This window comes from Podarcis liolepis (genome assembly GCF_965112155.1).
Source record: "Podarcis liolepis genome assembly, chromosome: 2".
Taxonomy (NCBI): domain Eukaryota; kingdom Metazoa; phylum Chordata; class Lepidosauria; order Squamata; family Lacertidae; genus Podarcis; species Podarcis liolepis.
In genome coordinates this window covers 116,416,335-116,430,436 of record NC_139555.1, presented here as the reverse complement: position 1 = coordinate 116,430,436, position 14,102 = coordinate 116,416,335, and the positions used below count along the sequence as shown (strand labels likewise).

Genomic DNA, 14,102 nt, shown 5'->3' with positions numbered 1-14,102 from the left:
GTCAAGGAAATAAAGAACTATCTAACATCTGAAAGCAGCCCTGTTTAGGGAAGTTTATCTTTTATCGTGTTTTTAATATTCTGTTGGGAGTGGCTGGGGAAACCCAGCCAGATGGGTGGGCTATAAATATTATTATTATTATTATTATTATTATTATTATTATTACTACTACTACTACTACTACTACTACTACTTGTTTTTAGTTTAGCTTTTATTTTAATTATTCTTTGAATGGTTCTTGTTATAATATTATTTTATTCTTTTTGTAAACTGCTTTGAGGTTTTTTTCTTAAAATCAAGCGGCATATAAATTTTATGAAGTATAAATTAAAAATATGAATTTGCCCAGAGTCAAGCCGTCTCAGGGGAGTCCTGCTTCAAATGTATGACTGCCCTCCCTGAAAAAAACTTAAGAGAATATGAGCATTTCAGGGAGAATATATTTTCCCTTAGGCATACTTATTTCCTACATGCAGACATTTTAAAGATTTCTTTTTTTTTAACACACAATTTTCAAACTTATTATTTATTTACAGATTTCTCACAATGAATATTTGTTTGAATAAGGAATCTGGAAACTCCAGAACTGACCAAACATCTCACAATTTAATAAGCACATCACAAAACTGAAGCTGTGGTCAGGTGAGTCATCAAGACTTCGGGGGACATAATAAAGTAGAAGCTACAAAAGGAGTGAAAAAGAAATGGGGAATTAACAGTGTGCCTTAAAGAGAAAAAGGCACACCGACCTTAAATACATTGTGTGCACAAATCCATAAAGGAGGCACACCCATAATACTAACTGACAAATAGCAGCACCTCAATGAACTCAAAGACAGTGTGTGGAAGTGGACAAACTGAAATGTTCAGTTTCCATAAAGGAAAACAAACAATATAACTTAGAAATCTACAGCTAATACACAGACATGGCCCTCCTAGCTAATCCCAGCCTACTAGCTTAGAACAAGTAAAAAAGAAAGAACAGAAATATATGTATAAAATAGCTATACAGTGGTACCTCGGGTTACATACGCTTCAGGTTACATACGCTTCAGAAACCCAGAAATATTATCTCAGGTTAAGAACTTTGCTTCAGGTTGAGAACAGAAATCGTGCTCCGACGGCGCAGCGGCAGCAGGAGGCCCCATTAGCTAAAGTGGTGTTTCAGGTTAAGAACAGTTTCAGGTTAAGTACAGACCACCAGAACGAATTAAGTGCTTAACCTGAGGTACCACTGTATTAAAAAACATGACAAATTCTGAAATGTCCCTTTCTGTCACACTGAAACAGCTCTCCCCATGCCACCCTCTGGATAATATAAATCCACAGAGTTGCGACAATATTGGCGCTAAATGATGCACAAGGGTTTTGGGCCTGTCACGTTTTTATTATTATTTTTAGACACCAACCACATATTTCAGGTGCCAAATGTCACATTTCCAATAGGCCAGAATGTACATTATCTATTCTAGTGAGTCATGAAAATAAGGAAACATCAAGTGAAGCTGTGATCCTCTTCAGAAACTTGCATCTTTTCCTCTGGTGCAGGGATGGGGAACCTGCTGAGAGCTTCCACACGGGGGTTCCCCTCGGCCTCACAAATCCGTTATTATTTTATTATTTTAGCACATTAAAACCAGAACCTTTGGCTCTCACTGTTATACGTGACTGAGGCAGACTGGTATTAGAAAGGACACAGGCCTGACAGCATCTCCCCTTTGTTCGGGCCTAGCAAGGCTGCCCTCCTGGTTGAACGCTACCGGGTTCGGCAAGCGCCGGGCTATACACGGCGCTTTCCACGATGGCCGAGCGCTTCCCCCTGTGGACTTTTTTATGCTTCGTGAGGTCCGAGCTCGAAATGAAGCACTTCCCGCACTCAAAGCACGCATAGGGCTTCTCCCCGGTGTGGGTCCTCTGGTGCGTAATGAGGGACGACTTCCGGTTGAAGCACTTGCCGCAGTCCGAGCACTTGTGCGGCTTCTCCCCCGTGTGGATGATGTTGTGGTTCAGGAGGTTGGAGCTGGTGCTGAAGCTCTTCCCGCACTGGAAGCACTGGTAGAGGTTCTCGCCCGTGTGGGTCCTCTTGTGCGTGATGAGGGGCGCTTTCGCGTTGAAGCTCTTCCCGCAGTCGGAGCACGTGTAGGGCTTCTCGCCCGTGTGGGTCCTCTCGTGGATGATGAGGTGCGTCCTCTGGCTGAAGCTCTGCCCGCAGTAGGAGCACTTGTACGGCCGCTCCCCTGTGTGCACCCTCTTGTGCATCATCAGGTTCGTCCTGGTGCCAAAGCCTTTCCCGCACTCCGAGCACTCGTAGGGTTTCTCTCCCGTGTGGATCCTCTTGTGCGCGATGAGCGAGGCGATCTGGTTGAAGCTCCGGCCGCACTCCGAGCAGTGGTACGGCTTCTCGCCCGTGTGCACCCTCTTGTGCCGCAGGAGCTGGGAGCTGTTGCCGAAGCTCTTCCCGCACTCGGGGCACTCGTACGGCTTCTCGCCCGTGTGGGTCCTCTCGTGCGTGATGAGGGACGACTTCCAGTGGAAGCTCTTCCCGCACTCGGAGCACTTGTGCGGCTTCTCCCCCGTGTGGACGATGTTGTGGTAGATCAGGTTGGAGCTGGTGGTGAAGCACTTCCCGCACTCGGAGCACACGTAGGGCTTCTCTCCCGTGTGGGTCCCCTTGTGCTTCAGGAGGGCAGCCTTGGTGCCGAAGCTCTTGCCGCACTCTGAGCACGGGTAGGGTTTTGCTACGGCTACGGAGGTCCCCTGGTGTGGAGCAAGGGATACACCATTCTTGAAGGTCTTCCCACACCGGGGGCAGATGTAAAACTCTTCCTCAGTTTGTGATTTCTGGTTCGTGGGGAGGTCAAAGACCTCGCAGAGATTTCCGCACTCGGTGCACTTCTTTTTGCTCCTCAGCATCCCTTTGTTAGCTGTGCTTTCGTGCGAGCTTCCATTACCTCCTTCACAAAGCAAGGCCTTCTCTGCTTCCTTCCCGGCATGGTTTCCCTGGAGACTTCTTGGTTCTGGCTGACACTCAGGTGCTGCCTCTCCCTCAACATGAAACGGGGGGAAATCCCCTTTGGCTCTTCCCAACGATGTCTCATTGAGTTCCACAGGTTGTGGATCTCCCTCTTTTGTCTCCATTTGATCCTCGCCTGGCAGAATAAAGGGAGTCTCATGAGTCACAGTGCATCATAATGAAACAGCCTCCAACAACCAGCGATGCTCCAGATGTTTTAGGACTACAACTCCCATCAGCAACTGTGCTGGGGGGACGCTGATGGGAATCATAGTCCAAAATATATGGATGGCACCTGGTTGAGGAAGGCTGCACCAGAAAGCCAATAATGGTATAGTTCTTAAGGGTGTCAGACCTGGACTGGGGAGATCTAAGTTCAAACCATCATGAAGCTCAAGGGGAGACTTTGAGCCAGTCATTTATTTTGAGTCTGATCTACCTAATAAGGTAGTTCTGATTGTTTTTTAAGTGGGGGAGAGGGAGAGGGAGAACGATGTACACAATCCTGCTGTGTCTTGGTACGCAATGTCAGTAAAATAATAGTACTTAATTTTGAATGTTCAAAAATGTTCGTATATTTTGTTGTTATTTTTACAACCGCCCTGTAAGGTAGGTCAGCGTCGTTTGCCACTGCTTTTTCTCTTGCTGCTGACTGGAGCTGCTTTAATCCAGAGAAGCGGACACGGAGCAATGGATCCAAACTACAAGAAAGAAGATTCCACCTAAACATTAGGAAGAACTTCCTGACAGTAAGAGCTGTTCGACAGTGGAATTTGCTGCCAAGGAATGTGGTGGAGTCTCCTACTTTGGAGGTCTTTAAGCAGAGGCTTGACAACCATATGTCAGGAGTGCTCTGATGGTGTTTCCTGCTTGGCAGGGGGTTGGACTCGATGGCCCTTGTGGTCTCTTCCAACTCTATGATTCTATGATTCTATGATTAATCCTTAGCTTTTAAATTGGTGTTCTATTTTTTAAAACCTCTTCTTGATCATTACAGTTTGTAATGTTTTACTTTTATGTAAGCCTGCTGTAGGAAATGCTGTTGATACGACTGAGTAAAAACACACACCAAGGTTGTATGTGGGAGTAAGCCCCATTGAGCTTGGTGGTGCTTACCTTTGAGTAGACCTGCACAGGACTGCACTGTAGATAAATAAATAAATAAATAAAAGCGCTCCTTGTTCGGGATTCCAGACTTCTCGGTCTGCCCCTATCTTGTGGCAATAATTTGTTTTAAATTGCTTTTTATGTTTCATTTTCCATTGTTGTGACCCGCTCTGCAACCTTAATGGTGAAGGGCAGGTAAACAAACCAGCATTCCCATAGCCACTCAACTAGAAGAAGAGTTTGGATTTCATATCCCGCTTTAGCACTACCTGAAGGAGTCTCAAAGCGGCTAACAATCTCCTTTCCCTTCCTCCCCCACAACAAACACTCTGTGAGGTGAGTGGGGCTGAGAGACTTCAAGGAAGTGTGACTGGCCCAAGGTCACCCAGCAGCTGCATGTGGAGGAGCGGGGAAGCGAACCCGGTTCACCAGATTACGAGTCTATCGCTCTTAACCACTACACCACACTGGCTCTCTAGATGGACCATTGTCCAGTTTGTGGACTCCTATTCCATTCCATTCTCCCTCTCCATGTTTTTTCTTTGTCTCACCCTGCCCGCAGTCTGCCAGCCTTCCTTACATACTCACTGAGCATGCTCAGTCCTCACTGAGTTGTTTCTCCTCTCGCCTTGTTTCGAGTCCTTTTCTCTCTCCCCTCTCCCCCACCGCAAACTTTGCAAACCTTGGTGTACCTGCCAGCCAATCCACCTGCCCCGAGTCTGAGTTATGCCATTTTGACTACAACAGGATCCACGCCTGGGAGAAGGGCTTTGCCCTTAGTGCACAAGACGTCTTTCCGACAACAATTTAAGAAGGTTGTTGACAAGCTGGAATGTGTGCAGAGGAAGGCAATGAAGATCATAGCTGTCAACTTTTCCCTTTTCTTGCGAGGAATCCTATTCGGAATAAGGGAATTTCCCTTTAAAAAAGGGAAATGTTGACAGCTATGGTGAAGATGTTCAAGGGTCTGGAAGCTAAGCCTTATGAGGAGCGCTTGAAGGAGCTGGGTATGTTTAGACTGGAAAAGAGGAGACTGAGAGGAGATATGATAGCCATCTTCAAATATCTTAAGGGCTGTCACATGGAAGATGCTTGTTTTCTCCTGCTCTTGAACCAATGGCCTCAGGTTGCAAGAAATGAGATTCCGACTAAATGTTCGGGAAAACAGCAGTGGAACGGTCTCCCTCGGGATGTGGTGGACTCTCTTTCCTTGGAGGTTTCTAAACAGAGGCTGGATGGCCATCTATCATGGATGCTTTAGCTGAGATTCCTGCATTGCAGGGGGTTGGAATAGAAGACCCTTGGGGTCTCTTCAAACTTGAAGATTCTATGATTCTATGATTCTAACAGCATCTGCTTCAGGCTCAAGCGCTTACCCAGCAAGATGGCCTCCCGATCGCTCCTTTGCTTGGCATCTGAGGCAAAATGCAGCTTCCCCAGGTCCAACATATCCTGTGCCGGCACTGTGGTGTTATCAGCCATGTCTTCCAGAGGCTCTGACATCTGGAATGGAAATGTGAGAACAGTTTTAAGATGCAAAGAGAAATTGACCCGGGGAGGGGGAGGGGGGAGGACCAGAGACCCCAGTGAAGTGAGTTTTCTCTACTCATCACTACCCAAGCAGTGCTGGATCCAGAAAACAGCAACTGCACCCTAAGCCTCAGTTTATCACAGAGAGACAGGGTTTGTACTGCCTTGGCCTCTCCCAATACCAAATACAGCCCCTTACACATGTCTGTATTTCACTGGACGCAAAAAGTGGACATCCTCTCCCTTTCATTCTGAACAGAGGAGAGGTGCAAAGAGCTTCTGGCTGGTTATCCACCGGTGCAAGTGGTTTAAGGGTGGGCATGCCCACATTTTGGGGGGGGTGTCTCTTTTTCTGCTCTTTTAGATGTGGGAGCCATTCTGTATTACACTATAACCCCAAATGGAAGTCATTTTGTTATGCTATGCAGCCAGCAGCAGCCATTTTGTGACTGGTGCCCACAACACTTTCTTGAATTTCCAAATATGCCCACTGGCCCCCACAAAAGGTTGGTGGCCTCTGGGCTGCAGGTTGACCTGAGCCCTTCTAGATCACAATTCCAACCCACCCCCAACCCCAGGGAAAAAGCAGCCCATCACAGACATTCCAAGGCAGCCTGCAGCTCTCCCTCTCCCTGGCTCTTTTAGCAGGAGTGCTTGGTGGGCATCCCTCCGCCTCTGGCTGCCTCATTAAGAAGTCCTCTGCCAGGGCCACCGCTTCAGAACAGGTCTCTGGGCCGCTCTCCCGGACCCAGCTCTGCATCGCCCGAGGCAGGATGGTCAGGAACTGCTCCAGGATCACCAGCTCCAGGATCTGCTCCTTGGTGTGTCTCTCGGGCCTCAGCCACTGGCGGCAAAGCTCCCAGAGCTGGTTGAAGGCCTCTCGCGGCCCCTCAGCCTCCGGGTAGCAGAACTGCCTGAACCGCTGGTGCAGTGTCTCAGAGCTGAGGGCCTCCCCGTCCAGGACCTCTTCCTTCACTTTCACAGCGAAGTCCAGGCTTTCGTAGGCCTTGCAGGTTTCATCACCGGGACCTGCCGCGGTTTGGGTTGCGTATTCCCGGCTAGGCCAGCGGTAAGCCTCAGCTGCTCTGGAGGCTGGGATTTCTTTGGCGCCAGGCCCTGACCAGGGGCGTAAGTTTGTCCATGTTGAACGAGAGGGCTGTGGCGCGCCCAGGAACTCTGACCACTGGGTTCCCCAGCCTTGCTGCAGCAACCCCTCTTCCAGTTCCTGCTTAACGCCTTGCGGTGGTGCCTGAGCCACAGACTTGGTGGTGCTCTCCCCGTGGACATCACGGGCTCTTCCTACCTCCTCCAATCTCCTCCCAGCTTGCTTGGGTCCTGCAAGGTCTTGCTCCTCCATGTTGAAATCCTGGCAGCAGCTCTGGAAAAGAAATCCAGTATTAAAATGAAGTGGGGCAGTGCAATGTTGAGAAAAACAGTACCCCCGAACAATTATAGAGGACCGTTGTAGTGTACCTATAATAGCAGGGGAGAGGAACCCCAGGCCTCAATGAGGCTGGAGATGGGAATGTGAGTTTACTTAGAAATTAGTGTACTGTATAAAGGTAAAATTTGACACTCATAAGGTAGCACGGAAAGGAATGCAGCCCTCAAGCTGATTGCAGCCCACCTCTACTACATCTCTCCTTCAAAGTAGCATTGAGCTAATCATAAAGATGTACTGATCTACTTATCCCCACAGAGTTTAGTATGGTCCTGTGTCTGGAGTGTGCCGCTTGAGACTGTGGGCGAGGCCTCACATCAGGGAATGCTCACTCTTACAAGAGCAAATAAGCACATCCCTGCACACAGAAAGCTAGTGCATCAGGGATAAGCGTTCTAGCCTTGGCTTCTCGCTGACATATTAGCTTTCTAAGTGCAGGGATTTTTTTCTTTGTTGAATAGCTGCCTTTTGAGGTGCTTGGGGCTCCCTTGGTTTTATTTTCACAACCATGTTGCAAGATGGGGTCAGGTGAGAAAGAGAGGGGGCGAGAAAATGGATGGCCTCAGAATACCCAGAGAACTTCATGGACGGTCAGGGGTGCAAACCCAAAGGTTTAGTTGCCACAAAAGTGTGCTTCACATGTTCTTGCGGACAAATCAGAAAGGCAAACTAAAGGTCAGAGATGATGATGGGAGTTGAGAGTCCAGCAACACCCAGCAAACTACTACTTCCCCATCCCTGAGGCTTTAAACACCATACATTTAAAGCACGCAGCTCCCTCATGGCAAAGATTGCCGGGAACCATAGTATACCCTTACAGGCCTACAATTCCCAGCATCTAAAATTACTGTTCCCATGATTCTTTGGAGGAAGTCCTGTGATTCAAAGGCGTGGTGCGTTTGCAAACTAGCCAAGTTACAGGCAGGACAATGGTTTGGCTTGTTTAAAGGAAACGTCCCTATTGCCTTCTGCTCTCCAACCGATGAGCTACCCGCACAGAGACCCTAAAAGGACTCTTGGCTTCTCTCCGCCACCACCCACTCCGCCACCTATTCAATGGCCCTTATGTTTTTCTAAAAAACAAATATTTCCTTCCACTGCTCCTAGTCTGGACAAGGCTGCGGCTGCGGTCGTGGACCAGCTGCAGAGGCGGACTAAAGAGGGATGGTTTCTCTAGTCTATTTGCATTTCTGCAAAATGGGAAGGTGGGGAAGCCCACTACCTCTCCCCCAAATTTCCTGCTGCTGCCTGTTCCCCAATTGGCTCCCTCTATTCCATTGGAGATCCCCTCCCCCCCCAAAAAAACCCTCGCTTCTTAACTCACTTCTCACGTTATGCTGCAGCTGTGGCAATCTGTACTCCAAAATGCAATCAATATATTATAATTTTTTTAAAAAAAAAATGCATGCAAAAGGCTGTTTCTTCTTCCCAGCCAGCCAGGAGAGGGGGGGGGGCAGGAAGAAGAATGCATTTGCAGCTTCAAATGAATTCCCTTTTTCTGGCCCTGTCTAGGAGTCACAGCTCTGTGACATTAACCCCTTGAAGCCCCTGCAACACGAGGGGGACGAATGGGCGGAAAGATCCTGCAGAGAATGCAAATAGCTGGGGGCGTTAAGCGGGGGGGGGGGGGGGATCCTGGTTTCACAAAGGTGCTGAGGATGCATCTATCTGGAACCCATGTCTCCTTCAGCCCTAGAAGAAGACTGTTTTCAGGCAGGTTAGCTGCTGCTGTGTTATTTAACCACAAGAAAGTATTGTAACACTTTAAAAAAAGCACCTTAACACTTTTCAAGGACATGGATTCTCCCTAAGAACCTTGGGAACCGTAGTTTGTTAAGGGCGCTGGGAATTCTAGCTCTGAGGGGTGGACTACAGTTCCCAGGATTCTTTGGGAGTAGTCCTGTCCTTAAGATGTATGGGTCACCTAAGGTCCTCTCCAGATGTCCTTTTCCTTGTGCATTTGTGCTCATGATGCTATCAGGGTTGTTTCAATACTGTTTACATGTGCAAACGTTTTGGGGTAGACACCACTGCTTCGTTTCCAATCTGTGCATGTACCCAGTGCTTTTTTTGCTGGGGGTACGCATACCCCTAAAGTTTGGCCTCATTGAGGGACAGTATTTCAATATGAGCAGAAAAATGAGAGTGCCCCTAAACCTACTTTTTTAAAGAAAAAAAGCACTGCATGTACCATAACTTCCTGCTGAAGTCTTCTAACTTTTCACAGAACAAACGTTCTGGTATATTTTTTTTATGGCCTGCTTTTATTGTGCTAGAATAGTGCAGGAGTGCCCCTTCTGGCAGCAATAATGCGATAGCATAATAAAGCGGAATGATGTTCAGTATAAATCAGCCACCAAATGCACTATCATTGTACCAGTGACATTTTGCAAAAGCACACTTGCAGAAACCCCACCACCATGCTGAAGGGGCCCTAACAAATTTGCTGTGGCATATGGTTTCACAGATTCAAGCCCACTTCATCAGATGCATGAAATAAGGTATGGAAGTCCTTGTTCCCCTAATTCCTGGCCCTGGTAAATCAGTGCCCATATTTTGAGGAAATACCTTTGGACAATTTTCTTTAAAAATGCTTTGCTAGTTTTTCTTCCTCTTCCTCTTGTGTGTCCCGCTCCATCCCAACCAACTGCTTACATGCAAAATGGTGCTGAATGCCTTTTGCATTTCAGTCAAAGGAGGTTGTGGCACATTAAAGAGGAAGGTCACTTCCACAGTACACATTTAAAGCACTTCTAACAGCTTCACCCACAAAAACCTGGAATGTTGCATGCTGAAGGTGGTGAGAGTTGTTAGAAGACCCCCTCAACAGAGCCATAATTCCCAGCACCCAAGGGGGAAAAAACAGACTCCAAGTTTGCGGAAGGGGGAAGCCATGACTGCTTAAAATCCCTTAGATCAAGGGAAGTAATAGTGCCACTGTATTCTGCTCTGGTCAGACCTCACCTGGAGTACTGTGTCCAGTTCTGGGCACCACAATTCAAGAAGGACACTGACAAACTGGAACGTGTCCAGAGGAGGGCAACCAAAATGGTCAAAGGCCTGGAAACGATGCCATATGAGGAACGGCTAAGGGAACTGGGCATGTTTAGCCTGGAGAAGAGGAGGTCAAGGGGTGATATGATAGCCATGTTCAAATATATAAAAGGATGTCACATAGAGGAGGGAGAAAGGTTGTTTTCTGCTGCTCCAGAGAAGTGGACACGGAGCAATGGAGCCAAACTACAAGAAAGAAGATTCTACCTAAACATTAGGAAGAACTTCCTGACAGTAAGAGCTGTTCGTCGGTGGAATTTGCTGCCAAGGAGTGTGGTGGAGTCTCCTACTTTGGAGGTCTTTAAGCAGAGGCTTGACAACCATATGTCAGGAGTGCTCTGATGGTGTTTCCTGCTTGGCAGGGGGTTGGACTCAATGGCCCTTGTGGTCTCTTCCAACTCTATGATTCTATGATTCTAAAACTTACAGGGTGGGTGCCTCCTAACACAGAGATCAACTTCACCAAGGTTCTGCCACAAACAAAACTGCCAAAATTTCACAGGACTGCTAGGCTTTTTACTGTATATGTATGCACTGGCTCTTACACATGCACACAAGATTTTAAGTGCAGTGGTACCTCAGGTTACATATGCTTCAGGTTACAGACACTTCAGGTTAGACTCCACTACCCCAGAAACTGTACCTCGGGTTAAGAACTTTGCTTCAGGATGAGAACAGAAATTGTGCAGCGGCAGCGGGAGGCCCCATTAGCTAAAGTGGTACCTCAGGTTAGGAACAGTTTCAGGTTAAGAATGGACCTCCAGAACGAATTAAGTTCTTAACCCGAGGTACCACTGTACTTTTTTTTTAGTGTAGGCATTCTTTTTCAGGATTGCTATATAGTATTTATACTTGCACACCAGTCTGTGAACAGAGTCTCTGCCACTCCCCCCCCAAAAAAGTGGTTTGGCGGAGTCTTGTGCAACAAGCCCACCCCCCAAGAAAAGTTGGACTTTTTGCAATAAGGAAAATGATGAGTTTCCCCAACGCACTGGTAAGTGTGGGGTAACCCTTGCTTTGACACATCATCTTACCTGTCAGCAAACAAATCAGAATGAATGCTCAATAAACAGGGTGTCTGGAAGCAGCCTTTGACTGCAGACACCCCATGTATTCAAAGCCTCCCCAAATCCAGGGAACTGTAGTTCCACTCCCCACAGAACTACAATTCCCAGCACCTTTAAACTACTTTCCAAGATTCCTTGGGGGGAAAGCCATGTGTTTTAAATATATGGTGTGTTAGCAGCCCGAGTCTTCTGCCCATCTGTCTTATTGCTCCCATCCCTTCGCTCTGCGGTGCCTTCGGGGCAAGAGTATGGGCAGATGTCCAGGGCCGCCACTCAGCAGAATGAGGAGGGCCCCCCAAGGCAGCAAGCCTGGCAGGTGGAGTTTGTGTGCAAGGACAGACATTCATCTTTGTGAATGTATCCTAGTTTGGCATAGGCCTTTAAGTGCAACCTGAGAATACCATTCTACTTCCAAGAAAAGAGGGGTCAGTGCAATTCCAAGTACAGTGGTACCTCGCAAGACGAATGCCTCGCAAGACAAAAAACTCGCTAGACGAAAGGGTTTTTTGAGCTGCTTTGCAAGACGAATTTCTCTATGGGCTTGCTTCACAAGACAGAAACGTCTTGCAAGTTTGTTTCCTTTTTCTTAACACCGTTAATACAGTTGCGACGTGACTTCGAGGAGCAACTCATAGAACGTGGTGTGGTAGCCTTTTTTGAGGTTTTTAAAGACTTTGGTGATTTTTGAAGCTTTTCCAAAACTTTCCTGACACCGTGCTTCGCAAGACGAAAAAAATCGCAAGGCGACAAAACTCGCGGAACGAATTAATTTCGTCTTGCGAGGCACCACTGTACAGAGAGAGTTTAGGAAGCTGGAGGCTTTCTACTCTTATGTTTTAATCTCGTGCAAAAGCCCTTAGAAAGCTGAGCTGTGTCCCACTTACCACATTACAAAGAAAGTGATGTAATACCCCCATCAGACCATTAAGTCTAAAATTAGTTTCCACTTTCAATACCCTGCTTTTCTCCTCCTGCATCCAATATATTACAATTAGAGAGGGAAAGGCCGGGGGGGGGCAGAAAAATGGGGGTGGGGAACGGGACAGGTTTTTCACCCCAAAACCGTCCCCTCCCCTGAAAAAAATCGGGGGGGGGGAGCGTGTGGAATATGTTCTTTTCCAATGATAAGTAATTTATCTATGGCATTTTATTCAAACAATATAACATGAAGACCTGAATGAAAGATTTCTGAGGCTTTTTGTAAATTAAATTATTGCAAGTTCTCTCAGCTGAAGACAAGCAAATCCTGGAATAGAATTAAAGTTATACTGTACAGTACTTACTTCTCAATGAAGCTCTCAAACAGCAGAAATATGCATTTGTGCCACTAGGGGGCATTGCAGGGGAAAGCCTCCAGTTTACTATACAGTGGTGCCCCGAAAGACGAATGCCTCGCAAGACGGAAAACTCGCTAGACGAAAGGGTTTTCCGTTTTTGAGCTGCTTCGCAAGACGAATTTCCCTATGGGCTTGCTTCGCAAGACGAAAACGTCTTGCAAGTTTGTTTCCTTTTTCTTAACACCGTTAATACAGTTGCGACTTGACTTCGAGGAGCAACTCATAGAACGCAGTGTACATATTAGCCTTTTTTGAGGTTTTTAAAGACTTTGATGATTTTTGAAGCTTTTCCAAAACTTCTTTTGCAGCCATTTGGTAAGTTAAGCTTTTAAAACTTTTTGGGAGGGTTTTGGATTTTGGGTTGGGGTGTTTGGAATTCAAGGACTTGGTGTTGGGAAGGGGTTTGCAAGAATCTGGAAGCTTGTGTGTGTTTTTTCTGCATTTTTATGATTTTCTGTGACCATTGGGCCACTCTGCTGTTTTTTAAAAAAAATTCTGGAATTGAATTTCTGTGTGCTGGGTGGCTGGGGGAACTGTTGGGGAGGGGTTTGCAAGAATCTGGAAGCTTGTGTGTGTTTTTTCTGCATTTTTATGATTTTCTGTGACCATTGGGCCACTCTGCTGTTTTTTTAAAAAAATTCTGGAATTGAATTTCTGTGTGATGGGTGGCTGGGGGAACAGTTGGGGAGGGGTTTGCAAGAATCTGGAAGCTTGTGGTTTTTTTTCTGCATTTTTATGATTTTCTGTGACCATTGGGCCACTCTGCTGTTTTTTTAAAAAAATTCTGGAATTGAATTTCTGTGTGCTGGGTGGCTGGGGGAACAGTTGGGGAGGGGTTTGCAAGAATCTGGAAGCTTGTGGTTTTTTTTCTGCATTTTTATGATTTTCTGTGACCATTGGGCCACTCTGCTGTTTTTTTAAAAAATATTATGGGTTTGAATTTTGAAATGCTCTTTACAGTATATGTGACTTTAAAGAGCACTTAATAAACTCTTGTTGTACCAAATTTGGCTTTGTTTGGACTTTTTTTGACCATAGGAACACATTAATTGATTTTCAATGCATTCCTATAGGAAACCGTGCTTCGCAAGACGAAAAATTCACTAGACGAAAAAATTCGCAGAACGAATTAATTTCGTCTTGCAAGGCACCACTGTACTTGTGTACCTCAGACCTCCTACAGTTGAATAATGGTTAGTATATTCAGGATGTGATAGTTTCTGTCCTCCTCTCAGGTCTTAACTGACAGGTAAGAGGGTAAATTTGTCTGACAAATTAGTTTCTCTTTTGTAACCCTTAAATGATTCTTATTAATGTTCTCCACCATCACAGCATAATGTTTACCTATAGTCTGGTCAGTAAATTGATAGCAGTAGTTCAGAAAATGAGATAGAATAAACTGCATTTATATGTTGTGTCTTCAGTTTCTTTCTTTTTAAAGCACCACTCAAAGGGTAGACCTTCTATGGAGCTTAAATATTGAGGTGGACCTTAACTTTATTTGCTGTTGGCGCTAAGGGGCAAATCTGATTATTTTTTATGTTGATGGTTTC

The 14,102-nt window shown here is 46.3% G+C and overlaps 1 protein-coding gene across 2 annotated transcripts; it reads right to left on the bottom strand.

Moving 5' to 3' along the window:
* Nucleotides 1-1,366: 1,366 nt before the first annotated feature.
* LOC310701210 (uncharacterized protein) lies at nucleotides 1,367-8,621 on the bottom strand. 2 transcript variants are annotated; one of them, XM_083491725.1, is made up of 4 exons: nucleotides 8,416-8,621; nucleotides 6,252-7,028; nucleotides 5,497-5,623; nucleotides 1,367-3,149 (listed from the first exon to the last, which is right to left on the bottom strand). In XM_083491725.1, exons 2-4 carry the CDS (start codon nucleotides 7,005-7,007, stop codon nucleotides 1,729-1,731), a joined length of 2,304 nt encoding a protein of 767 aa, XP_083347851.1. In that variant the 5' UTR covers nucleotides 7,008-7,028; nucleotides 8,416-8,621; the 3' UTR covers nucleotides 1,367-1,728. The 2 variants fall into 2 exon arrangements, with proteins under 2 accessions (XP_083347851.1, XP_083347852.1); XM_083491726.1 differs by having other exon boundaries at nucleotides 6,954-7,028; nucleotides 8,416-8,604.
* Between the last annotated feature and the right edge of the window lie 5,481 nt (nucleotides 8,622-14,102).